Below are 27377 nucleotides of genomic sequence, written 5' to 3'. Positions count from 1 at the left end.
CGTCGAAACGAAACGAAGCCAAGACAGATTTAAGTGATTACGGAAAAATTTCTCCGTTATTCCGTTCGTGTTGGTGCGCTGCACTGACTGTCATGGGATTGGTTTTTGGTTCCAAATGTGCCCCTCCGGAACATTAAGGATTTCCAAGGAACTTGGGCTGTGTGTATAAGGCTTCCGAAGAGGAGCGGAAAGGTTTTTTCTTAAGTAGGTAACTGCTTGTTAGCTTCCATTAGCTGTTTTTATTTATAATTGAAATTCCTGTGAGGACATATCATAAGAGATTACCTTGCTGAATAATAAAAAAATCAAATCAAACATTTAGCTTTTTTCAGATTCAGATAGTGGTCGAAACTATACTCTTAGCCAAGAAGTTACGTAAATTCAGGCATAATAATGAAATCATACGAGGCATGCAACTTTTTGCTTTTCTCGTACAGTCAAGAGATTGTACCAGTCAAGACCTTTTTTGTAGAAAAAGCGAATAATTATACAGTCGACTCTCTATATCTCGATGTTCTATATCTCGATATATCTCCCTATGTCGATGGTTTCCTCGGTCCCTTCAATCCACATACATTTTGGCTTTCTACATCTCGATAACCTCCCTATCTCGATATTTCTCTATCTCGATGTTTTCTAAACATATTTTATTCAGGATTCACTTTCCTTATGTCGATATGATCAAACTTTTAGGCTACTAGACCATCTCTGGGCAATAACAAACGCATCAAAAAATAAGAAATGACATTTGTTTTGTTGTCGTTATTCATAGCAACGATCTTTTTTGGATCTAGCACCCATTTCGATTTTCCTACCACACCTCGATCTCTCCCTATCTCGATGGTCCCTTCAATATCGAGATGTGGAGAGGCGACTGTAATTATAAATAATATCCCACTAAGTAAAATAAAAAAAAAACTCATCGGATTTATTAAAGATTGTCTCGAAAATTTTGCTTAATTGCTTATGCAATTTTACATTACTGCCTCAAACTAACACTTTTTTCCAAGTTGGGCAAATGAGTTCTTGGGGAGGATAAATACCATCTATTATATTAAGGGTCTGTCTCATTTTGAGAATTAAACTGAAATTAAACTTAAAAGTGACATTTCAATAATTATCAAATAACCCTGCTCGCAGAGCAAGATTACTTTTGACAGATATCGAATCATTTTGCATCGATGTCTTATTGGAATTGCTGGGTAGCACCAGCCATTCGTATGACTGGGTTATTTGCTAATTTTCAAACTGTCACTTTTAAGTTTAATTCTCCAAATGAGACAGAGCCTAAGGCACCGCATTTTGTATGACATTCTGAGCGATCACGTTCCGCGATGCGTTGCAGACGAAACTCATAGAAGAAATCGTGGTGGTCTGCAGAGTTGCAGCACCTTCGCAACATTGTTCGTAAAACTAGTAAACGTTTACACTCGAGAACCGCAACAGTTCGAATCATATCGTAGCTGCATTTTTCATATGGAGACGAAATCGAAGTTTTCAAAAATGTCGAAAACTGTCCAGCTTTAAATTTGAACATTCCGCTTTTTATGTTACCCAGAAAGACGTCTCGTCCATATGGGGAAAGCTGAATGTTTTCAAGGGTCCATGAAGTAACAATCTTCCACTTTATGTAGCTCATGTACGACCGAATCTAGTCATATTGATGTTGTTGCATCTTGCAACCAAATCGGTTTAAATTGTACTGCTAGGGCATTGTTTTTGAAAAATACGCTGAATATTTGCAAATGCCAAATCGTCACTACACGTTCCTGGAAATGTGGGAGTCAGCCCCTCCTCACTACCCTTTTTTTTCATATTATGCTGCCTAGCTAAAGTGTTGGAGCAAATTGTTCACAAGGTCTCTAAAATGCTGTTCTACCGTTGTTGATAGAATTTCAACCAGTGATGAACAGTGATGAAAATCACTCTAATAAAGTTAAAAAATAATAATAATAAGAATTTCAACACCGTTTTGACACATTCACCAATGGCCAGTGGTTTACCATTTTGGCGTTCACCAATGTTATGTCATCGAAAATCGAGAGCATACAGCAAATGCTTGACATAACTTTGATTTCTCTATAACGTTTGATATTGTACCGCACATAAACAAATCTACTCATTCGCATATTTTTAGTCGCAACAGTTCGCAACAAAAAATAAGCGATAGTTTGTCGCTTTGTTTTTTTTTTTTTCAAATTGGCCGTCACGTGGCGGATTGATGCAATTAATTCTTTGATAGCACGTGCTATTTGTCCTGTGGGTACCTTTTGCACATCCGTGAGAGTCTTAGAATGTTGTCACAGGCACCAGTTCAGGGACTTGGTATTAGAGCTTAAAAAAATCGATTGTTTTTGGTGAAGCCGGCCATCTTTGTCACCCTAATTCGTAATGTATTCATATTCGGCTGTGCTCTATCAATTTCTGGATGAATATCAGGCAGTGAGTATTCATTCAAATTTAGCTAACAAATAAATTTATGTATAATTGAACACGTATTTGATTATTTAAATTATAATCCACATACAGTGACCGGCATAATAAAGTGCCCACATGTTGTTTTTCGTGGAAAATGAAACGATTCTAATAAAAATGTAACCAAAGATCAGATATAACTTTAATATTATCATGCCTAAATCTCGACCATATTGCATCACAGGGTAAAAAAATATATCTTGTTTAGTAAAGGTATGGTAAAATTCAAGTTATATTTGAGCACTGGTCAAATTTTTAGCAAAATCGGTTCACGGGTAGCCGAGATCTAGCGCTCCAAAGTTAATAATTTTGTATGAAAAACGGCACGTGGGCACACTTTATTATGCCGGCCAGTGTAGATCTGATCCCGACGTTCAATTGAAAGGCCCGTAATGTTTTGCAGCAGCTTTTGATCAAATTCCGAAGTTCCATTCTACTTTAATGACAAATATCAGATAGTAGTTGGTATGGATTTGATGCATAGATTGGAGATAAGCTTATTCATTCTATTCAATTTATACATCATATTGTTCGAAGAGAACAGCCAGAAAACTACTAGTACGAGTTGTACGAATGCAATGGCAAAAAATAAAAAATAAAGCGAAGCCGATGATTATTAAATAAACAGGGATAAATTTGAACTTGGATTTGGGGCCTATGAGAGTTGAAAAGCTGAAAACGGGGGTGCGCCTTTGAAATCAGTGAATCCCGTCAGAACAGATCAAACGTTTCTTAAAGACTATCAACACTATTAGCGTTGATTATGGGTTTTTATTAAAATAAGAATCAAATTCAGATTGGTTCATATGCTTCATATTGTTCCGTCCGAGTTCTGCCCCGGTCGAGTATAGACGCTTACTGGCAATTAATTAAACCAACTACCGCGATCGCGAAAGTATCATATTACCTCCGACCGAGACCGTGAAAGTGTCGAATCACCAATTACTAGTGCCGTCGACCGAAGCGTAAACAACATACATAGGGCTCTGAACTTGAATAAACCCTGCGCCACCGGCGACACCAACTTGCCGGATGAGTGCATCCAATTTCCCCGACTGGGGAAACCTCTGGGGAAACCCTAGAGAAATGATAATGGTGATGGAAAGGATGGAAGAGGATCAAAATTTCCACGGAGTGTCCCCGATACTTGTGGAAAAAACAATCCAAAGTTACTGTGGAAGCGGAACCAGCGCAAAGAAAACGAAGGATGGAAAATTCTAGTGACGGTGAGGAACGAACACCAGGCAAAAACCTGGCTAAAATTGAAAAATTGTGTGACGAAATTACCGTCAAAGTGTACGAGCACAAAACTTTAAATTCGAGCAAAGTAGTGATAGTCTGCCGAGACTTGAAGGAAGTGAGTGACGACGAGCTTCTGGAAAACCTATCCTCCCAAAGAGTTACGGAAGTCAAACAGTTGATGAAAATGCGCGACAATGTTAAAACTCCGATGGGAGTTTTCGTACTTACGCTTAAAGGAAAAACACCCCCCAAAGAAGTTAAAATTGGATACACTGTGCTGGAAACAAGACCATGGTATCCAAATCCGATGCGTTGCTTCAAGTGCCTAAAGTTTGGCCACATTGGAAGAAACTGTTCAAGTGAGAAATAGTGCAGGAAATGTGGAAATAACTATCATGAAGAATGTGAAAACCGAGAAAAGTGTATAAATTGTGGAAACGAGCACGGAGCGTCTTAAAAAGAGAAAAGGAAATAATAAAAATCAAAGTGGATAAAAACTTGTCTTTCTGGGAAGCCAGAAAAATGATAGAAGATCAAAGCTCGAATACTTACGCCGACCAAGTGAAACAACTAAACGAAGAAAAGAAAACCCTTGAAGAAAAGATCAGAGCTGACATCAAAAATCAGTTCGAAGTGAAGCTGAAGGAATACAAAGAAGAAATCAAAAAAGTCACAAATGAAAACGAGAAAAAGATGGAATCCATGGAGGAAAAATACAAAACACTGAACCACAAATTCGAACATCTGGTATCAGTCTACAAAGAGGAGAAAACAAGAAGAAAAGCAGCCGAGAACGAACTTGAAAGTTTGAAAAAAGACAACAGTAAACTACAAGCAACATTAAATTTGTACGCACCCTCCCATAGCGGACAGAAGAACCCAACTAAGCACACAAGAAGTCAAGAGAAGCAGCCAAGTTCACCTCCAAGGAAAAAAGGAAACAAAATGAAAGCAGTTACCGAAGAAGTAGGATATATTTCCACAGACCCAGAAAATAACTCAGATGACGGAAACGAGAAAATGAAATCCTAGAAAATAATAGCAAAACCAAAAAGCATTACAAAATAGCACAAACAACACAAGACCACTCAAGTACAATCAGCAGTGAATACCATGTAATTTCATGGAATGTAAGAGGCTTAAGAGGAAGAAGGCCTGACCTCAACATCCTTGCAAGCACTTACAATACAATAGCTATTTGCCTTCAAGAAACTATGTGCCAAAATGACAACCAATCAGAAATCAGAGGATATTCAACATACTATCGTCCAAGACGGAGCAAGGGCAGCGGGCGGTGTAATAATTGCAGTAAAAATGACATTGATAGTCAAATCATAGATATTGATCCAGATTTAGAAGCAATTGCAGTTAACATCGGAGCACCACTAAACGCAAACTTACTAAACGTATACCTCCTCCGGGGAACAGATCACAAAAGAGGATATTATGGCTTTAATAGAACAAATTCCTGAACCTTTCATCCTGGTAGGTGACATAAATGCCCATCATCCCTTATGGGGATCGGAAAATATCAGCACTAGAGGTATAACAATAGAATCAATAATAAACGAAAAGAACCTGGTAGTTCTGAACAACGGTGAGAAAACCTACATAAACAGCGGCACAGGAATCGGATCTTGCATCGACATTTGCCTCTGCTCTAATCAACTAGCGGGAATACTGGAACTTACCGTCTGTGAGGATTCACACGGAAGTGATCATATTCCACTAATTATGTCAACACCGTCAAAATCGCCAGCAAGTGATCGTATTCCAAGATGGAAAATAGAAGATGCGGATTGGGAAAAATTCCAAAATAACATTAACATTGAGACGAAAAATGATGTCATCGATCAAGTAGAAGAAATAACTAAACAAATAATAATAGCAGCAGAACAATCAATTCCAAAAACTAAACCAACAACTTCTGGAAAACGTGTGCCATGGTGGAGCAAAGAAGTAGCCACAGCTGTAAAAACTAGAAGAAAAGCTCTACGTAAACTTAAAATAACAAGAACAAACCTCCAAGCCCGCAACTAATATACGAATATCAAGACGCCAATGACAGAGCACAAAAATCATCACAGAAGCAAAAACTAGCTCTTGGAAAGAATTCGTCAGCAAATTCAACGTTCATACTCCGGCCAAAGAGATGTGGAGCAATTTTAGGAAAATTCAGGAAAATACCAATCATCAGCTATCAGAGAAATCAACTTTAACGGCCAACGCATGAACACAAACATTGAAATAGCAAACAGCCTAGCCGACCACTTTGGAAAAATATCAAGCGATAAAGAGTACAATCAAACCATTGAAGAACAGGATCGAGCAAACACCTCTCGAAATAAGAAATGAGGATACAGCAGAGTACAACGCACCATTCTCCAAAACGAACTAGCAGAGGCAATGGAAGGATTAAAAGGGTCATCTCCTGGTCCAGACAACATACACTATGCCATGATCACTCATTTGCCAGTAGAATATAAGAACCTCTTGCTGAAAACATACAACTGGTTGTGGAATGAATCCATGTATCCAGTTAGTTGGACTAAATCATTCGTAGTACCTTTTATAAAGGAAAGGGGAAAGAAACAACCCTGGAGACCTATTTACATAAACAGTTGTCTTGGAAAGATCATGGAAAGAATGATCTACAACAGGCTAATGTTCATCTTAGAAGAAAAAATCTAATCAATCAACACCAGTATGCCTTTAGGAAAGGTAGATCTACTACCGATTATCTGGGCCATTTTGACAACATCGTGAGAGAAGCAATGCATAAAAAGCGGCTAACACAAGCAGTTTTTCTGGATATTAAAAAAGCCTACGACACAACCTGGCGCAGATTAGTTCTGAATAGAATAAGCGAATGGAAAATAGGAGGAAACCTCATCAAATATCTTCAACAAATGCTGATGAAAAGGAGCTTCAAAGTTAAGGTAAACGGCACATACTCCCGCGACACGCTAATGGAAAATGGTTTGTGTCAAGGATCAGTTATAAGCGTGACCCTGTTCTTGATAGCTATAGACACCATATGCTCAGACCTACCACCAAACGTCCAAGTCTTACTTTATGCAGATGACGTAGCTTTGATCTCCAGCGACAGTAACCAGAAGAAAATAGCTAAAACCTGCAACTTGCTTTGAAAAAATTGAAGCTTAGGAAACCCGCACTGTATTGAAGATCTCAGTCGGAAAATGTGCAACCGTAGTATTAAAAAAAGCGAGATAAAAAAACAAGTCAACGTATATCTTAAATTAAACAACGACATAATACCGTACAAGCTCAGTCATAAATGTCTTGGAGTAACACTAGACCAACATCTAACATTCAAAATACACATCGAAGAAATAAAGGCAGCATGCCAGCAAAGAATACAGTTTTTACGTTGCACAACCACCAAACAATGGGGTGCAGACCGGCAAACTTTATCAAAATATACAAATCAGCTGTACTAGAGAAAATGCTGTACGGCGCGCCAATCATCTCCTCAACCTGTGAATCTACAATGAAGCAGCTGAGAGCATACATAACCAAGGACTGCGAATAATAACAGGAGCTTTTCAAACCAGCCCAATAGAAAGCCTACAAGCCGAATCGGGTATACCAAGTCTTAGAAGTTTCTTCAGTCAAAGACTCGCTATCTTCGCAACAAAGCAAACAAACAATGAACAGGCTTTAACAAATAGTGCAACAGACGAAGAGAATAACAACAGCTCAGGAGAATTGTGGGCCCAAGACCCAGCATCAGAGCCAAACAATATCAGAACAAGAAGCAAGAATATTATCAAAAATATTGGAATTCCTCTACCACCAAGCAAATCCCTAAATATACCAAAAACTCCGCCATGGATAAGAAAAGACATTCTAATAGACAAAACAATGATGTCCGCTAGTAGAAACGGGAAAAACCCAAATGAACTTAAAAAACTGTTTGCTGAAAGAATCCACACCAAATATAAGTTCTGCAAGCTGATATCCACGGACGGATAAAAAACGACTCTAAAACGGGATACAGCATAGTAACCGACGAAGGAATCATACGCAAGCGAACCCATAGTCTACTCAGTATTTATAGTGTGGAGAGCCTTGCAATAATAGAGGCCCTAAACTGGATTTCAAACCAGGAAAGAGTAGGCGCATATATTATTTGCACCGACTCTTTAAGTGTTGTCACATCACTAGAAAAGAAGAAAATCAGAACCAGCTTGAAAGACGAGATAGTTCATCTGTACACCAACATAGGGAAGAAAGGTACATCGGTAACATTCATGTGGGTCCCTAGTCACATAGGCATCCCAGGAAATGAGAAAGCGGACAAAGAAGCAAAGAGTGCGCTAGAGATGAGCACAATTACGCGGAAAACAGTTGATCACCGCGAAATAAAAACCATCATTAAAAATAGTATGACTAAAAAATGGGAATCCGAATGGAATTCAACACCCCACAACAAACTTAGAGAGATAAAAAACACTACCAAACCATTCAAAGAGGCGCTAACAGGAAATCGCAAAGAAGATGTCATACTCAGCAGACTACGAATAGGCCACACCCGGCTAACACATGCATACTTACTGGAAAAGGAAGACCCACCAAAGTGCGTAAAATGTAACCACCCACTCACCATTAAACACATTATCGTTCAGTGCCCTGGATACGACGACGCAAGAAAGAAAATCGGACTCCAACCAAACATGAGGGAAGCATTAGCCGACGACAACAGTCAAGCAAAAAGAGTACTGGAGTTCTTTAAAGAAATATCGCTGATCGACGCGATTTGACCCCAAAGTGAAACCTTGAAGAAGAAGATGGAAACACCTTGATAAAGATGAATTCGCTGCAATAACTCTCAAGGAGAAAACGAACGATGCCATACAACGTAGTAATTTAGGCAGTGTCAATAAACTCTGTAAACTCTTGACAGACTCGAATAAAATTTTAAAGAGTCTATAATAAACAAAAAAAAAAAAAAATTCATATTGTTCTTATGCTTGCCAGTATAATTTTTGGCCTTCAAAATAAAAAGTAGGCTTTGAAATTAAAACAACCTAAATCAAAAACAAATCGTCACATTGCAAACGCGGAGATTCAGCCGCCATTTGTTGACCGTTTGTGTATATTAAAAGTGCCTATGTTAAAATGCAATTTGCAATGGATAAAATAGGCTCAGCAGAATATAAACTAATGGGATCTCTTCTTATTTATATGTACTAGCTCACGACGGTTGACGAAATCAATAAAATCAAAATCTTAAGGTGTGGACCTCGAATCAGGAGGTGTTGATTCAGTTCATTATTTTATAATGTTTTTCGTAGTTTTTAATGCGTAAAAGTGGAACACTTCACAAATAGAGGCCCACGTGCACCTCTATTAACTACAAACGTTTCATTTGCATTTGAATAATATTTTTTAGAGTATTTTACTTATACTGAAGTGCTTTGGTGTACGGATTTCGATGCCCCAAGGTATAGCGGTTGTGGTCATCGACAACCAGAATTCGATTTTATTGAACCAACTAGTTTTGTAGTACCACCGAAAGATCAAACCTCACTACATTTGGATTTTTTTAACCAGACTCGGTACGATAACGAAACCGAATTCCGATCAACCCCCAACAGAGCTGGATTCCATTTTCGCCACTAGATCCGGAGGCGTCTCTAAACAATGGACAGAAACCACTCCAGAGTTTGATATGTGTTGATCCGAATGGAGCCGATTCCGACCATTTACCAAAACGCTTACGAGTTGAATTTTTTGACCCATCTAAATCTGGTAGTACGTGAGTTCACAAAAAGTACATTTTTACATACATACCTTGGAATTGCAAAAGTTTATTCTATCTACCAGAAATTTGTTGAAATGTAGAGAGTTTTCTAGGAATTTTAGGGATATTTGTCAATTTTACTACTTTAATCATACTCAAACATGGATTACAGTGTGCTTACAGAAATAATTCAGTGACTCGACTACTAGTCGAGTACTAGCCAGAGCAAAGCTTGAAAGCAAATCGATAACCAATTTCGTTTTTGTGAAATCGCCTGATAACTCAGGTTGATATCCGTTTGGTCGTTTTAACGGTTAGAAGATCAAAATCTATACCAGAAAAATCTTACTGTGACATCAAATCGAAAACTATTCCTGCTGTCGATGAAAGCAAATTGAAGACTAATTTTGATGTTGGTTTTCAATTAAAAAAATAAGGTGCCATATCATACAATTAAGAAATCTGCAGCAAAATGAAAACAAAACATGTAATCAATCACAAAAATTATAAATGGAAAGTAAATCATAATTTTAATTTGATGTTCGATTTAATTTGTTCTATTTATGATATCAGACTTTGCTCGGGAGTCGAATCAAGTACGAGACACTGAAGACGGCCTTATTGTTGAGCTCGAAATACGTATTAGTCAAAGGTACAATTAAGTGGTGGAATTAAATGCGTTAGTACGAACTCGTCGTTTAATAGGTACAGGTTGTTTACTAATTTTCAAAAGGTGTGAAAGAGATCGGCGAGGACGTCAATATGCAATGGAGTATTGGTTGGTCTTTCCCGGTTCTGGAAAATAGTTTCGTCAAGCTGTACTGGAATCGCGGGATCATAATGGATGTCTTCATTTGTGCCAATCGACCCGATATTGTGGTCCCGTCATCGGGGTGCTAATGGGTCTGGGGGTGATAATGGGTCACCGTTCTTACCAGCAGTCTGGAGGTAGTAGAAAGCTCCTTGGTGTACGAGAAAGGCAAAAAACGTTCAAAAAGGTCTCTCATATTATTGTATTTTTGCCCTCAGATTTATTCAAGCATTCTAAGTAGTTGAAACGGTGATCCATTCTCATCCCCCATTTAATCGATTGTCACCCCCAACGACAGTCTACGACAAAAGGATGAAGTGGGTAACTCTCATCGACATTGCTGTACCGCTGGACCATAATGTCCAAACAACATTCTCGAACAAGTTAACGAAGTACCACGACTTGGCGAAAAAGTTGAAACAGATGTGGCACCTGGAGGACGTGCATATAATCCCGGTGTTATCGCAGCAACCGGAAACGTCCCGAAACATCTTCTGAGATCCTTATCTCATAACCTACTTATCATCCAAAATACAGTGGTTCTTGGAACTTGCAGTATTGTAAGAAGGTAAGAAGAACCACGATATTATTGAATTAAAGTCAACCGGCAAATGAGATCCACAGAACCTAATCCACTTTGAGATTGCACGGGGTAAGTGAAAATGTTACAAAAAAATTCTCCAGTGAGAGCGTCGAAAGTTTCTCAGTACAAGGAGCCAGTTTGGTTTCGATTATAGAACGTATAGAGGGACTGTACCGGTTTAGGCCATCTTCCTAATTTGGCCAATTTTGCGTATAACTCCAAAAATAAAGCGATTCGAGCGGGTTTTATTAGTTCCAACAAGAAATATATCCCTCACGATTCAACGCTGCTTTTAACTGATCGATTATTTGGGAAAAATATGTATTTTTCACGGCTCTGTCCCAGTGTGGGGATCACGGTGTCTTTGTCCGAAGAGGCTTATTTTCAAAAATCAATATCTCTAAAACACCCACTATACGAAAGTATAGGTTTTCGTCTTTCGCGTAGGTGAATTTTAAAATGTTCAATAGAGGGTCATTTTTCCATACATTTCTGGGGGGAAGGGGGTTCAATCGGCTATCATTCGAGATTTCTATGTAGTGAAAAAATAAAAATTGTTCTAGATTCCCCGATAGAACATTTTAGTTTACCCAATATATGAAAGAGGAAAGCATATACTTTCGCGTGGTGGGTGTTTCATAGATACTGATTTTTGAAAAATAATATTTCCCCATAGACACACCGTGGGATGTAATGCCAATAAGAAGAAGAAGAAGAAGAAGAAGAAGAAGAAGAAGATGTATTTTTCAGGGTTGGCCAAATTAGGCACTAAGTTGGCCAAAACCGGTGCACTTCCCCTATATGTATTTTTAGAAAGTACATCCGATGCTTTTTTTCACAAGAAGGATGCGTTCCGTTTTAAAAATTCGAAAAGTTGAAAAATTGAAAAAAAAAAAAACAAGTGGAAGATAAAATGTTTTCTCGATGAATTATACAAAATGGAGCTACATTTAAAAATATTTATATGGGATTTTTTTACACGGCTAAAAAAAACGCTGTAAAAATAGAATCGGGTGTCTGGTAAAAATCTGATGTGATTGTGAAAATTTTTCAAATGCTGACATTTTTGGACTAACGACTCACGACATACAAAAAACCAAGGTACTATCGTCACGTATGTAAACCTTAATTGTAGCTGTAAATAATTGACGTCACTGCTATTGCTGCTCGAGACAAAGCAAGCCAACGTTCTACGATTCAATGTACTCGATTCTCTACGATTCTTTTGCACTCGTTCGTACTACGATAACAATCACGTTACTTTTGAACTGTCATTTTCATTAAGAGCCTACTTTGATTCTGTATACCATGCTATCGACTAAATATTCATCATTTTGAGACCAACAATTGATTAAATATTCATCATTCTTTTGCGGATAAAAGATCTTAGGATAAAAGTAGCCAGTTGTAATTTATTATTATTAATGTTGTTGTCTTTATTTAAGAGGCTTTCAGCCCTTGGCTGGCTCACCTCTGTAGCCAGTTGTAACTGCAATAAATCTTTCTTCGAGTTGGGATTCATTGCAGAACTACTATCTCTGCTCCGTCACCTTTTGGAATGAAATCTCGCGTGATTTTTGAAAACGTCGTAAGTCCAAAAGAGAGGCTCTCTTTGTTTACTTTCTCTTTCGATTATTACAAAGCCATTCTTACATTTACATTGGATTTTCCAGCACCGCTCTGAAGAAAATAGCTTTGTCTAGTGTGCTGAGGTGAAAATACTGCAACAAATTTTAAACTAGCCTAGATATTAGCAAAAGAGAGCGTATTGAAAGAGAGTCTCTCATTTGGACTTACGACGTTTTCAAAAATCACGCGAGAAATCTCTATATTCTACATGAATTTCTGGACATGGAACTTCTTATCCCCATGAAAGCGTACCTTATTAACAGACCCTTACCCAAGACAACTAAGATGGTCGGAGGAAGGGCGCAACTAACCATAGTACAGCACGTGCCCCCATATGATAGTAAATTTTGCCCCGTTTAAAAAATTTTGTCCATCAAAATATGTTCCCATCAGTTTCTCCATATATGGATGACGTCTCAACTGCAAGAAAGGGTTGTTTTGGATGTGACAAATGATGCTAGAACTAAGCATATGCGGTATTTCGAAAAAATCCCTTTTTAGGTGGTTCGAAACGAAATTTCGCGGAATTTGAGCATGGCGAAATCTGATTTCTTGATTTCGTTTCGTAAAATTAGAAAAAATTTCGCTAGAAAAAACTAGCCTAAAATTAAAATTTCGTTTCGTTTCGTAAAATTTCGAATTAAATGGACCTTGATTTCGTATCGTTTCGAGTTCTCGAAAGAAAATCTATATTTCGTTTCGTTTCGAATGAACATAGACATTTTAAATTTCGTTTCGTTTCGTTAGGAAAAAGTGTGTTATCGCATACCCTTAGCTAGAACGATGGCTTGACTCTTGAATTTGCTAGTTTCCATGCATTTGGAGTTGCGATCTGCATGGTAGTCTATTCTTTGGTGAGAAAAGCAATATTTTATAATAGGCAAATGATTCATATTTTCCATGCTACTTACTAAAATCCATTGCTCGCCCGATATAGATATACCTATAGATTGCCCCAGCGGATTTATCGTTTCCAACAATTTGTATCCCCTTCCCACAGCTGAATATGTAAAAAAGCCGTATAAAAACAGTGTTCAGAAAGTTCTGAGAGAATACCACTTTGGAGAATAAATTGAAAACGGATAGATAAGCAAGGGTGGATTCATGCTGTCGTGCTGTCGTAAGGGAAGATCCATAAAGTACGTCACGCAAAAATCGGCGATTTTCGACCACCCCTCCCCCCTTCGTCACACTTTTTGTAATAAACCTCTAAAATTTTTGTATGGATCGTCACGCTGCTTGGAAACCCTAACACCCCCCCCCCCTACAGGCGTGACGTACTTTGTGGACGGCCCCTAAGGTGCATAATGAGACCGAAGGGTTTTGAAAGTGATCGAGCGAAAGAAGGATGATTCAGATCGCTCAAACAAGTTTTTACTTCAAAGTCAAATGTTCATCGAGCTAAAGAACAAAAGTCAAGCATCCAAGTGTCAAAATCGACCTCTAAGAACATAGGTTTTGTCAATAAAAAATGAATGCTAAGTAAAATGTTTTTCCATGCCATGAATTTTGCTCAATATTTTTCGATATTTTTTGCTTTCCAACGTATATTTTATTTTGGATTTTCGCGGAAAAAAGCTTTGGCCGTTAGTGCTCACCGAGGAGTGGGTCACTAAGCACAATTCAAATTGTGTTCATTTAAATATGTGTGCCATGGTGTGCCACAATATGCCACGTTTTCTGGTTGACAAATTACTGATAGGGGCCCCACACACGCTCCGACATGTTGTACAACTTTGACTCCGCCCCCAGCAAATTTGGTTCGGTCGGAGTAATGTCGGACCGTCTGTGGGCAAGTTGTACGACTGTTGGACAGGCGGTTTCAAAGTTGTAAAGTTCGTCGGATGAAATCAAAACCGTTTGATTTTGCTCAGACTTCGGGTGGGCGGAGTCAAATGTTGTACAACCAAGTTGCATTGTGTGTAGTGTTGTTGTACAACACTGTAGCTTTCTGCTCTTCTGGTTTCCGAACATTTCACTGTAGAGTGCCGGGATTTTGTTTAGAATTATTTGTCGTCAAACCTTGAGTACGGAATTGATGTTGTGACACACACGGACCATTGTGGCCACCGGGTGGTCCCCTGGAAGATCCGAAACATTCGTGAAAAGGCCAATTCAAAATTTTCATCGTAGAGCGGCGGGATTTTTTTAAATCATTTATTATCAGTTCGGAATTGATGTTGTGACCACATACGGACCATTGTGGTCACCAAATAAGCTGCAGGAAGATCCGGAACATGCATAAAAATGGTCAGAAAGACGATTTAATTTAAAGTTCAAAAATATTAAAATAAATTTTTAATTAAATACTAGATGATGGATTGACTGCTTTAAATATATCAGAACAGTAGGGATAATGTTAGTTGACGCCATGAATCGTCCAGAAATTCCTCCGGAAATTCCCTAGTGTTGTACATAATTTCGATTGAAACACACTTGAATAAAGAAGAAACAAATCCGAAAGATCCTCCCAGGAATTCCTCCAGAAAGTCATCCAGAATTTCTTCAAAAATTCCTCCGGAAGTTCGTCCAGGAATTCCTCCGGAAAATCCTCCAGAAATTCCTCCGGAATATATCCGTTATGTTGTACATAATTCTGATAAAAAACACAAATAAGAGTCCTCCGGAAATTCCTCAAGAAATTCTTTAGGAAGTTTCTTCAGATTCTGTCGGAAGTTCCTCCGGAAGCTGCTCTAAAAGTTCCTCCAGAAGTTCTTCCTAGCATTCCTCTGCAGGTTTCTCCAGAAACTCCTCCAGAATTTCCTCCTGGATTTCTCCGGGAGTTCCTCCTGAAATTCCACCGGAAGTTCCTGCACAAGTTCCTCCAAGAATTCTTTCAGGAGTTCCTTCAGAAATTCTTTCATAGATTCCTCCAAGATTTTTTTCGGATATTCCTCCAGTAATTCCTCCGGAAGTTGCTCCAGGAATTCCTTTGGAAATTCCTTCCGGAAGTTCTTCCTGAAATTCCTCCGCAAGTTCCTCCGGGAATTCCTCCACAAGTTCCTCCTGGATAAACTTTCGGTGGTATTCGTGAAGGAATTTCCCATAGTATTCCTGGGGGAGCTTCTAAAGGAATTCCTGGAGGAACTTGCGAAGGAATTCCAGAGGAATTTTCGAAGGAGTTCCTGGAGGAATATCCGATGAAATTCCTGGAGGAACTTCCGATGGAATTCTTGGAGGAACTTCCGAAGGAACTGCTGGAGGAACTTCCGAAGGAATTCCTGGAAGATCTTCCGAATGAAATCCTGGAGGAACTTCTGAAGGGATTCCCGGAGGAACTTCCGAAAGAATTTCTGGAGGACAATAAATGATTCTAATAAAAAATCCCGCCGCTCTACGATGAAATTCTTAAACAGTCAATCTATTTTTACCGATATTCCGGATCTTCCAGGTGGCCACAATGGTTCGTATGTGGGCAAATTCCATACTCAGGGTTCGATAACAATAAGTTTAAAAAAGTCCCTCCACTCTACGATGAAATTTACGAATCGACCATGTTTACGGATGTTCCGGATCTTTTAGGTGACCACCCGGTGGCCACAATGGTCCATCTGTTGATGTCATCGATGGTCGGAAACTCCGCTGGGAAGCAACAAAACCATCAGCGCAAGCACAAAGTTACTAGGGAAATGACGTTTGTTGATATTATTGTTCGTTGTTGTTTTGGTTGGAACAACTGTTCGTCAAACGGTTGTAGAGACTGAATTGGTCAGACTAACTTGGGGGCGGAGTCAAAGTTGTACAACATGCCGGAGCGTGTGTGGGGCCCTATAGAACGACAAATTTTGGCAGCACTGTTCAAGCACGTTCGAATATAAACATTAGACTTCTATCAAACGTAAAAAATAGACGAAATTTTAATTTTCACCGATATCGTTCGAAAACCGCTTCAAAATGCTGCCTTGGATATTGGCGTAATCAATTAATCAAAGTGGCGCCTCTTTGCACCATCTGAACGGATTTTTTGCCTGGATCACTCCAAAATCGAACTTTTGATAGAAGGCTTCGACGAATTGAGGTGATGTCTGTATGCATGTATGTGTGTGTGTGTACAAAAAAAATATGAGTCACATTTTTTTGTTCTTATTCGATTTGCTTGCAACAGGTTGCATTATTTTTCGCTATTGATAATTGGATCAATCGGCCATTGCATTGCATTGCTGCGATGCATTCAAATTAACGCAAATAAATGTGAATTGATGGAAATAATTGAATCTACTGAAGTGCAATTTTGACCTTTCTTATGTGATTTTCTTGTTAGTCTTATGTGTTTTCTTGTTTTATAACACATGAAAAAGGCACCATCACCGCTAGGTGGATTATTCCGGGTTTTTCCAATACATCCCGGTTGCTGGTGCAGATTTTATTCAGCAACGGCCTGCATGATCCTCACACTGTACGTACTTGTATCTATTTTCACTTTCATTGCTCGTGAAACTGGACTGGCAAATGGACCAACTTCTCAAGAAACTTCAAGTTCATTCGTTTTCGAATTGCTGAAAAGCACTAGTTTGCCAAGGATTTCAAATTTACTGTACATAAATCGCAGTGAACTGCTTTGGAAATAGGTAATGCAAAACAGTCCAAAATGCACCTCTTAAGGTCACTCCTGACGGAATCCATGCATCGAAACTATTTCAACGTGTAGATGCAAAATTTACAAAAACAGCTATATTTTACAATTGGCTTCTATTCAAAATAGCAATGTTTTTATCAGTTCAATCAAAGTTAATTGCCTATTTCCGGGGATTAAACCACCCGACTTGGACATTAATTTACTCTGTACTCTGTACTTCGTACTCTATAGTACTGTAGGGTCATGGGTTCGAGTTCCAATGGAAAGGAAAGTGGTTACCTCCAATACATTTTCCAAATCAATATCTTCCACATAACGTACATATTCACATATGAGTTTTCACAACAAGGTTTTTATCACTTTCTAAGGCATAATTTTTTTTTTAAGTGGGCCTGGGGCAAAACGCCAGAATGATGCTGTAAAATGACTCAATTCCATGTAAAATAATGGTAAACGCATGGTTGTTTGTTTTGTCTTAATGGATTGAACGACAATCTCACCCGTAAGATTCACTAATCGTTAAATTTAAGTGAAAATGAAAAGATTTTGCTCATTTTTCCATTGTATCTCCATAATGCATAACTAATATTGAATTGTGATGATAATATCCGTTCATAAATGTCCTACAAATGATTATATGAGTGAGGCCATTTTGCCCCAGAGATGCATTAAGTATTGTTCTCCCCTACATAGAAGTGAAATTCGACAAAAGATTCTGGAGAAAGGAGAAGACAAATATGCAAATCGCTTTCCACTTGATCATATGGTGGCTAGTTATTCCTGTTTTCTTTACTTTGAACAATTCAATAATAACCCCCCCAAACAGTCTTTCCTTCACTGTAGATAAGGACTTTCTGGTTAACCCGTAGAATTCCCACATCCACGCAAACTCAAAACCACCAACAGATTTGATTGCTTCGATATCAGGTTCACGTAGTGTTCCATCAGTCTTAACCTTTTGTCTGTGCTCTGGGGTCAATATGACCCCAGGCCACTTTGAGTGGCTGCCATTTTTTTAGTTTTCAACCGATTCTCCTAATTTTTGGTAGTTTGGTGAAACTCGCCGAGATCTATCTCCTAGGTGCAAATTCACTTGAAAAATCTTGAAAATATGCGCTACAGTGTACTTTTTTCAAAAAACTTACGTTGTCTGTGCTCTGGGGTCAAATTGACCCCAAATTGAAATTGCTATAACTTTTTTAATGTTTGGCCAATTTTGGATTTTTTGGGCTGTTTCGAAAGATAATTTAATCATCTTTCAGGTAACGACCAAAGAATGACTATTGGTAGGCGGGTACATCGCGGGGAGGGGTTTTTGTAAAAAAGGGTACAAAAACAGTGATTTTTCATGCTTATTTTACTTATATCTGAAAATCCTACCCATTTTGAACTGCACCTTTCCAAAAAGGTTATGTAGGAAGGCGTGTGCTTTGACATGAGGCATTGATTAGTTTAGAGCTTGGTCGCTAGGTGGCGGTATATTTGAATTCATTATTTTAGACTACTCAAGTAATTCCGATATATGGAATTTTCCTCATTGTAAATATTCTTATCGCACAAATTTGAAATTTGTAAAGATGACGTCTTTAACAAATTTCGTTTGATGGGAATGGACTGTCATGTGACGGAATAAGTAATAAACAAATTTAGAAATTGGCGGCGCTATTGTACTTGCAATATTTTTGCATATATGAAATATTGCTTTAGCTTGAGATCCCTCATACATACACCCAAGTTGTATTCGGCAACATTGTTCAGGATGTCTAGCACTACAAAGTGTTGCTCAATATAATTCCAATTTTTAAATTTGTGCGATAAGAATATTCACACTGAGGAGAATTCTATATATCGGAATATCTTGAGTAGTCTAAAATAATGAATTCAAATATACTGACGTTATTTGACGGCGATCGAGTTATCAACACCTCATGCTTATCAACGCCTCATGCCAAAGCACATGCCTTTCTGCATAACCTTTTGAAAAAGTTGCAGTTCAAAATGGGTTGGATTTTCGGATATAAGTAAAATAATCATGAAAAATCAATGTTTTGTACCCTTGTTCACTAAAACTCCTCCCCGCATGATGTACCCGCCCACCAATAGCCAATCTTTGGTAACGACCTGAAAGATGATTAAATTATCTTTCGAAACAGCCCCAAAAATTTAAAATTGGCCAAACATTAAAAAATTATAGCAATTTCAATTTAAATAATTTGACCAGAGCACAGACAACGTAAGTTTTTGAGCACAGACAGAAGGTTAATAAATCGACATTTGCATCCCTGTTCGCAGAAAAACGATTTGCAACGAAAGCCAAAGCTGTTGATGTCCAAACAAACAAAAATATTTTAACACATGTTTTCTTTACATGCTCGGAAAAAGCGGGTAAATAATGACAATAGTTGGCAAGGTTGCCGATTTCTGATATTCTGCAAATGTCAATGTCAAAAATGTGCCACAATTTGTGAATTGATGGTTCCTTGTTGGTGAACAGTGTTCCAATTCATTACAAAAGTGTGTTTGGAACATAATGCTCAGCGTCCCACTCCTTAGCGCACACACTTTTTTTTTTCCCCTGGGAAATGAACATTTCGTATCTAACCGAACCGATTGATTTCGCTTGCGTTAGACGTAGACGCTTCAAAGTGCAATCGAATTCGAACAATAATACGGCTGATTGTTTATAATGATATCTTTTTTTATTGGGTTACCCACTTAGTCATAAATTTCGCTTCTATACTGACACAGCAGAATTCGGTAAATTTCCCATGGTAAGTAATTAAATGATATGTTACGAAAAATATCAGACAGCATGTGGGATTTGAAACATAATATTCCCTTTAGCATTCAAATGCGTATCAAGGGTAAATCTTGGGATGATTAAATTATTCCGTTAACTATTTTGTGAGATTTTTAGACCTCATCTCTCTGTCACGGTTTTTTTTTTGTATGCCGAGCGTTTGTACTGTCACAAAATCTCGAACCTTTTCCCCCCTTAAACTGTGAACGTCATTTTTGACCGATCCTCTTCCAATAAAATAGAACTGTTATCGGCCAATAGTTATGAAACAAAACGGCCAAGAGTTATGAAACAAAACTTTGAAAAATATTTTCTAGAATAATCCGTATTTCATAAAACTGCTATTTTGAAAGAAAAACGTGAGAAATTGATTCGAAGAATGAATTCTGCAGTCACATTGGCCAATGGTAGAAATTACAAAATTCGTACTAATTAAACCACTGCATAGTATTGTATATTATTCAAGTAGAAATGACGAACCATAATTGTGGAATAAACTATTTCTTTACTATCTCAACTACATTTACGAAGGTTTTCGAAGATTCTTGGTTATAGAAAATTTACCGCCATCCTTCCAGGATACAGATAGATTGTTTTGATCATTTCAGTCAAAATAATAAAGATTGTTTATTACAAATATCGCTTAGCTCAGATATGTACTCTTCAATAAGTCTTATACTCTATATCGTGTCACATCTTTTAAATATTCTAATCACATTGTTCTTTTTATACATCGCTCCAATTTGTTATAAATATGTACAACTACCATTCTCACTGAACCAGCCAGTCAATTGCTCAATATAATAAAACTCCCGCATCAACATAACATCCCAACGAGATTTGCTAGAACTTACTCATATCGGTGCTTACTCCTTGAACAAGTGTTTAAAGGCCTCATAATTGCATTACATTCTCGTTCCGACCGGCTACCGGTCACTAATTCCATTCCATAAGATGCACTTGTTTGTTCACCTTCGCCGAACAAAAAAAAGCCCCGAAAACCTCGGGAACCTGCGCGCCACCGACCGACCATTCTCCACCTTCACTCGCCGGATTTCTCTAACAAGCCCCTTCCGAGGCGCAGCAAATGCTCGGTTTCTCCGACGTAATTTCTCACCTCAATTCGGCCGAATCGAGTCGAGTTTCACGGTTTGTTTTCTCGCCACAGTGTGATGATGGCTCTTGAGGTGCTTCTCAGAACTCAACTAAAAAAACTGACGACACACGCACACTTTCGATAAAGGTTATCAACGGACACAACCCGCCGTGCACAATCACGATGATCCGAAAACAAGAAACAAAAAAGAATAGCACAGCTTTTTCTCGAGGAGCTGGATTGGGCTCAATTATCCGCAGCACCGGGAGATTGGGGCTGCTTACGCGGGCGCGAAAGACATCGTCAGACACGCACACAATCGGCGATGGGGTCCCAGAGGGGGCGATCGATGGCAACGACGACGACGACGACGGATGGGGCTCGAAAAGTGTGTACTCACTTCATAATTCTTCCTTTAATTTATCTGCTTGCTGGCTTGCTTGTGCTTTTTCTTCCGACTCTTCTTGTTATTCATGCGCTTCGTTATTATTATTGCTTTTGTATCACACTTGATTGATTTTCTCTCTTGCTTCTTCTTATACTTTTTGATTCTTACCCTGACCTCACTCTTGCCTATCTGACTCTGAACGAAACTTGTTTCCAAACAATTCTTCTTCTGGTCATTTTTGCTGCTTCTCCCTTTTCCTACTCTTCTTCTACGCGTACTCCCTTCTGTTTGGGCCTTGCATTTCCAAGAAGGAGATTGATCGTTTCACACACTCACATTAATTTCTTCGTTTTTTGTTGTTGTTGTTGTTTTGAGAAAGGAGATGAAAAGAATGTTTAAAAAGAAAACAGAAACTTAACCATTAAAGAGGAGACAAAAAACCTTTTCGTCTCCGGTCGCATCCCGTTTGCGCGTACTCCTCTCGTGGTTAACTCGCTGGCCGGGCTCGTTCTCCGCTCGTTCGCTCATCATGCTCATAAACAACGGACAAACGATTAATAAGTGATGCTGTGTTTTTCGATTTTGAATGCCATTAACTTCGTAAAGCCCTCGGAACTTGGGCGCGGCGATGACGGTGGCGGACGGACCTGGCGATGGCGACGAAGACCTGTGGCAGGAATAACGAGGGGGTTGCTTCTGCGTGAGTTGGGGGGGAACTGCGCAGAGGTACAATGTGTCAAATTAAGCATTCTCCTTCTTTTCCTGTCGCTCGTTTGCGCTTCACTCTTCGCTTCTCATCACCTGGTTTTGTGGTGGCCACGTTGTTGTGGTTGCTGTGGTGCGCTGTTTAACTGGCTGCTGCTTTCAGGTTCAATGCAAACAATGACTGCGATAATAATGGGCTTCCAAACTAGCCTCGAAAATGATCAATTAAGTAGGGACGGCGCACTTCTTCTTGCTTTTACAGAGCTCCCGTAAGCCTGAACGTTTCGTTTATTGCAATTTTCGCGTTCTCGCTCGGTGGATCACAGTTAGAACATTGACACTTGGCATGCACCACTCCCCTCGACGCCGTTTTGTTATGGATGCGGTGAATTTACGTTGCATTTGCGAATTATCTCCTGTCGTGCCCGTTGGGCGTTAACTACCTATCACTAGTGCTGTTGGCTTGGCTGCTGCCGGTGCTCCGGCCACTGTCGTTGTTCGTCGTACTGCTGGAACTGTGAGACAGATCTCCCGTCAGACTGAGATCTCCGTTGTTTTTGTGCATTTGAGCTGCTGCCGCCGCAGCCACCGCTAGATGATGATGGTGGTGCAATAGGAAGTTCGGGGGACTGTTCCGAAGACATCCGGGCTCTTCCTTGATTTGACTCGTTGGCAGTGATGTGCTGTTGTTGTTGTTATTTGATGTGGGTGGTGACGAACTGGACAGGTTGAGCTGCTGAAGATGCGGGGGAATTTGTAATGCTGAGATATTGCTGCTACTGCTTCCGTTCGGAGGAGGTCCCGTTGCCGGTGGATGGGGTTGATGGTGATGTGGAGGAAGACTATTGCTACCGGAGCTGCTGTGATGATTCTTGCTACTACTGGTACCACCGTTCAGAAGGCCCGGCGGACTGGCCACTACCGAGCTGAGGTTATTGCTGGTACTATTGCTGTTCTGGTTCGAACTATTTCGAATCGTATGGTGGTTGCTGTACGGACTAAAGTTGTTACTGTAGCTGTTGTTCAGCTGTGAGCTTAACCCACTGTCACTGCTGATGTTGTTCAACTTGTCACTGGTGCTGTTCTGGAGGGCTTGTTGATGTTGGGCCGCTATTATCGAGGCCAGTCCCAGATGGTCGTGATGATGGTAGTAGTTGGTTGGTGTTGCTGGACTTGCAAGAAGATTCAACGGTGATGCTATACTCGTTGACGGGGATTGCAAACTTGACAGCACACTCATACTTCGTGGACTCGATAACGATTGATTCAACGATTCTCTATCGTCCTCAGGGCTCTTGGAATCGTCTATGCTACCACAACTTCCGATCGCATCATCAGAACCCTGATCCCTGCCCTCTTCACTATCCGTCATCTCCTTGTATCGAATACATTTCTTCTTACGTCGGCACGGTTTACACCACTGATTCTGTTGATCCAAACCGTACCTCGCTCGACATTTCTTCATACTATTGCCACCCGGATCAGCAGGACTTCGATCCTTTTTCCTCTTCTTCTTTTTGGCACCATATCCATAGTTGTCTCGAGCCGTCCAGCCCGGATAAAGTTCCATGTGGAGTTGTCGCTCTTGACGGGCTTTATCATAGTACACACTTTGTTGTTCCCGAGTAAGTGAATGCCATTGCCGGCCCAGTATCTGATTGATTGCGGCCGACTCTTTGAGTGTACATTGAGCTACCACTTTTGCCCGCTCTTCCTTCATGTACAGCATAAAGGCATTCAACGGTTTCTTAACGTGACTCTTCTTTTTCTCCAATGCTAACTCTTTTTCCGACAGCGATTGCCTATGGTGACCGCTACCGCTGTTGTGATGATGATGGTTGTTATTGTTGTTGCTGTGATTGCTCTGCTCGTGATGTGAGTGATTGTGATGACTATGGGAAGATCGACCATGACTGGATGAGAATCGACCACCCTGAGATGATTCTTCACCGCTTTCCTGCTTAATCGTGGGTGGGTTTGAAGATCTCCCTGACCCGTATCGGGATGAGTCTTGACCGGGTATATCCTGTTTAGGACCAGGAGTTATTATGGCAGGATGCGAGTTTAGCATCGGATGGGAATGTACCGACGGGAGGAGGCTGGGTGAGTACCGATAAAAGTCACTTGGTAGTGAAGTGTAAATCTGGAGCGATGCCGGATATGGGTTTCGGAATCCTGTCGCGGGACTATACATGGATGGTGTATGCCATGACGATGCCACTAAGGGCATATCTGGGCTCAACATTGGATAAGGATACTGGCTAGTGGGGAAACTGTACAGAGGTGGTCGTGTGAGGCCCATTGTTTTCGGATCCAATTGGTACGGCAGAATTCCGCAATGGGCAGGTGGAGGGGATGACAGATGATCTCCGTTGTGACAGAAAAAAGGAGGCAGTCCCATTTTGTTCGCCATCGAAACCGGGAGACCGCCTGCAGCACCATTCGGATACGCATACGGTGGAACCAGATATCCCATATTGAACCCTGGGTGACCGTGCGGTAACTTCCCATAAACAGGTCCCGCTTCATGACGACTGGTTCCATTTTTAACTGTCTTCTCCTCACTTTCAGTCAAATCAATCAAACTGGACTTCTCCTCCAGCAGATTCTCCGACAACTTTTCGTCGTCCCGTCCTTCATCTTTGAAAACTTTGACCTCGTCCGTGCTGCCGAGTTCATCACCGGTGGAACTGTTGTGCGGCATTTTCCCGATAGTTGCATTAACCACACTCGTTTCTTCACGCTTTGCGCCACACTTTGAAAGGCACTAATTGGCTTTAATTTATGTGTTTACTTTCCGAAACTATGAACTGCGATAACAATTTTGAACTATGTTTCACATTGCACTATTGCTTTTAGGTTTCCGTAATCAAACTCCCACTTTACTTGTTTTCGTCTCTTTGGACGAGTCTAGCTTTTTCCGTTGCTTAAAACTGGAAAATCGGTGTACGAATTCATTCCAGCACATTCCGATGCACTTAGGGTTCACACTAGCTCTTCGATTTTTATTCAATTTTCAAACACAAAAATTCTCGATTCATTCATTGTTCGCGCGTCGTCGAAAAAAAAACTCAAAACGCCCGTACTAGTTTTCGCGTTCTTGTTTGCTGCTGCTGCTGCTGCCACTAACTCGTCGTGGTTCTCAAGTTCTTGAACTTCTTGGAAGCTGGTAACTTGCGCTGCCCGATTTGTGTTGGTTTCGCTTCCAAGTTGCCACACATACACACACCTGCGCACACTGCCGTCGACACTAGCCAGCCCGTTCAGGCTCGACTCTCTGGCCAAGAATATACGAACAAGTTGAGGTGGCGGAGGAAACCAGAATAAACTTTTACAGTAGTGTAGTATGTTGAGGCAGCGCGAAGCGGAGGCGAAACACACTGCCAACGAAGAGCGAAGAAACAGGAATCTTGTTAAAATGAAATTACTTCGCCCTCTTCTCTTGTTTCACCAGCTTTTTTTTTGTGTCTGCTATTGCTCGATTTGAAGAGTCAAAATTCTGGAATGGAATTCATTTCAATGGTTTTGATGTTGGTTGTCCTGTAAATAAATATTTGAGAACCGAGAAAAATGTTTTATTAGTAAACAGTTGCGCATGGCTGACAGGAGACGCAAATTAACCAAAGCTGCGTAATTGACCTCTACCACCTTCTTTCCCCGCTATGATAGTAGGAGGGACGTGACGTCATTTTAATAAGCTTATGAGTTACTCCTGTGACGCCCTTCTACTAACAAGTTCTTTCCAAGAAACAATCTCACCTTCAACTTGAATAGTTGCTCTCTGGCTAAACACTGGACACTTGTTTTTCATTCCTTGATCCATATCAATCCGGATTGCTCATTGAATTATGCGTGACGATGACAGCTTCGGCGGTCAAAATTCGCGACTTCTTTCTTATTAGCGACGGCAGATAAAAACCGTGTATTTTGTCCCACTCGTTCTCTCCGCAGATGGAATTCTCTCTGTTACTCACGATATGCGCTATGTTTTGTGTCACTCGCGACGACGAAGACGACGACTCCCGTTTGACAGTTCATAAATTCTTGCGATTTTGAAAAATGTTTCTCACTCCACGAGATATGACCCGATGATGTTTCCGTTTGCCAATCATTCCGTTCATCGATCAGCTAGTTTCCGTTTTTGATCGGATGATCACACACTGCCGGGTTTCGATATTTCGCTCACGATTGAACCCGCAAGAGCACTGTTAACACTGACAAGCGGTGACGGCGGGCGGCATTCAGTGGGCAAGAAAAATAAAATTCCAATATAGCGACGCGCGATCCGTCGTAGCCTCGTGCCTTGTGAACTGTTTGCTTCTTCTGACGGTGAATGACTGCCTGTGGTTGCGTTGTCTACAGACGTCTCTCTCCGTCTTCGTGCGGTATGTTTGCTTTGAATCGTGCTACGCCCACCCTCTCACGCAAACAGTCAAACGCTTATCGCCACCCTCCACAGTGGAGAAACGTCAAACTGGAAAGCTTTCGCATGGTGCGACCACCATTCCGAGCAGCAGCGCTTGCGCAAGCTTTCTCTCAGCGAATTTCAAAGCGATCGTTGGAAAAAGCTACTTAAGTAATGCGCAAAGACAAAGTAGCCTCAACCTGCTCGGCTCGTTCGGCACTTGATCCTGTCGGGTTCCGCGTAAGGGTCGGCTTCGGTGAAATACGAGTCACGGCGTGTTGTGTTGTCGTTCGGCGTCGCAATGTTTTCTTTACGGTTAACAAACTGAGAATGAGCTGGTGTCAATTTTCTTAGGGACCGAGAAGCACCGCACAATGGTTTTCCTTTTTTAAGGCTGCGCAAAGGGAGGGAAGCAGCACATTGAATGGGTTTTCGGGAATCTGGTATTTATTATCCCTTCAACGTTCGTCCTCGTTTGCTTTTGTGTGTTCTGCTAATGGGAAGTGAGAAAATCAGGATCGTTTTGGGAAAGCTTCGTAATGACTAGATTATTCAGAATAGTTTATGAATATATCTTTTTTGGGATTTTAAATGTTGACAGTGTTTGAATATTTTTAAATCATTATTTTTTAAAATTTGTAAAAGTAATTTATTTACTGAAATTATAAAAGTTACCTTGAGCTCTGTTTTTTGTGAATTTATTCCGATAACCAATAACTTCAACTAGAAGAATGAAGAGTTCAAACATTTTCATAATAGTTTTAAAATAAGGTCATTTAGTAGGATTACAGGATTACAATTTATTATACTTTGCGTTTAGCAAGATGTTGTCGAATATTTCCAATGTATTTGGCGAGTTTCTCTACTGCTTTCATTTTATTATGCTAGCAGTTCTCATGA

At 40.0% G+C, this 27377-nt stretch overlaps 2 protein-coding genes across 2 annotated transcripts; one reads left to right on the top strand and one right to left on the bottom strand.

Annotated features, from left to right (window-relative positions):
• Positions 1-4239: 4239 nt before the first annotated feature.
• LOC134223088 (uncharacterized) lies at positions 4240-4749 on the top strand. Its single transcript, XM_062702222.1, has one exon. The coding sequence runs from the start codon at positions 4240-4242 to the stop codon at positions 4747-4749; it is 510 nt and encodes a 169-aa protein (XP_062558206.1).
• A 15720-nt stretch (positions 4750-20469) lies between these two features.
• LOC134227230 (protein pangolin, isoforms A/H/I/S-like) lies at positions 20470-26817 on the bottom strand. The gene is made up of 2 exons (XM_062708579.1): positions 25832-26817; positions 20470-25612 (listed from the first exon to the last, which is right to left on the bottom strand). The coding sequence occupies exon 2, from the start codon at positions 24774-24776 to the stop codon at positions 22512-22514; it is 2265 nt and encodes a 754-aa protein (XP_062564563.1). The 5' UTR covers positions 24777-25612; positions 25832-26817; the 3' UTR covers positions 20470-22511.
• Positions 26818-27377: the final 560 nt, after the last annotated feature.

The sequence above is a fragment of the Armigeres subalbatus genome, chromosome 3 (assembly GCF_024139115.2).
Source record: "Armigeres subalbatus isolate Guangzhou_Male chromosome 3, GZ_Asu_2, whole genome shotgun sequence".
Classification (NCBI taxonomy): Eukaryota; Metazoa; Arthropoda; class Insecta; order Diptera; family Culicidae; genus Armigeres; species Armigeres subalbatus.
The sequence above is the reverse complement of the archived record's forward strand: the minus strand, read 5'-3'. Positions and strand labels throughout refer to the sequence as shown.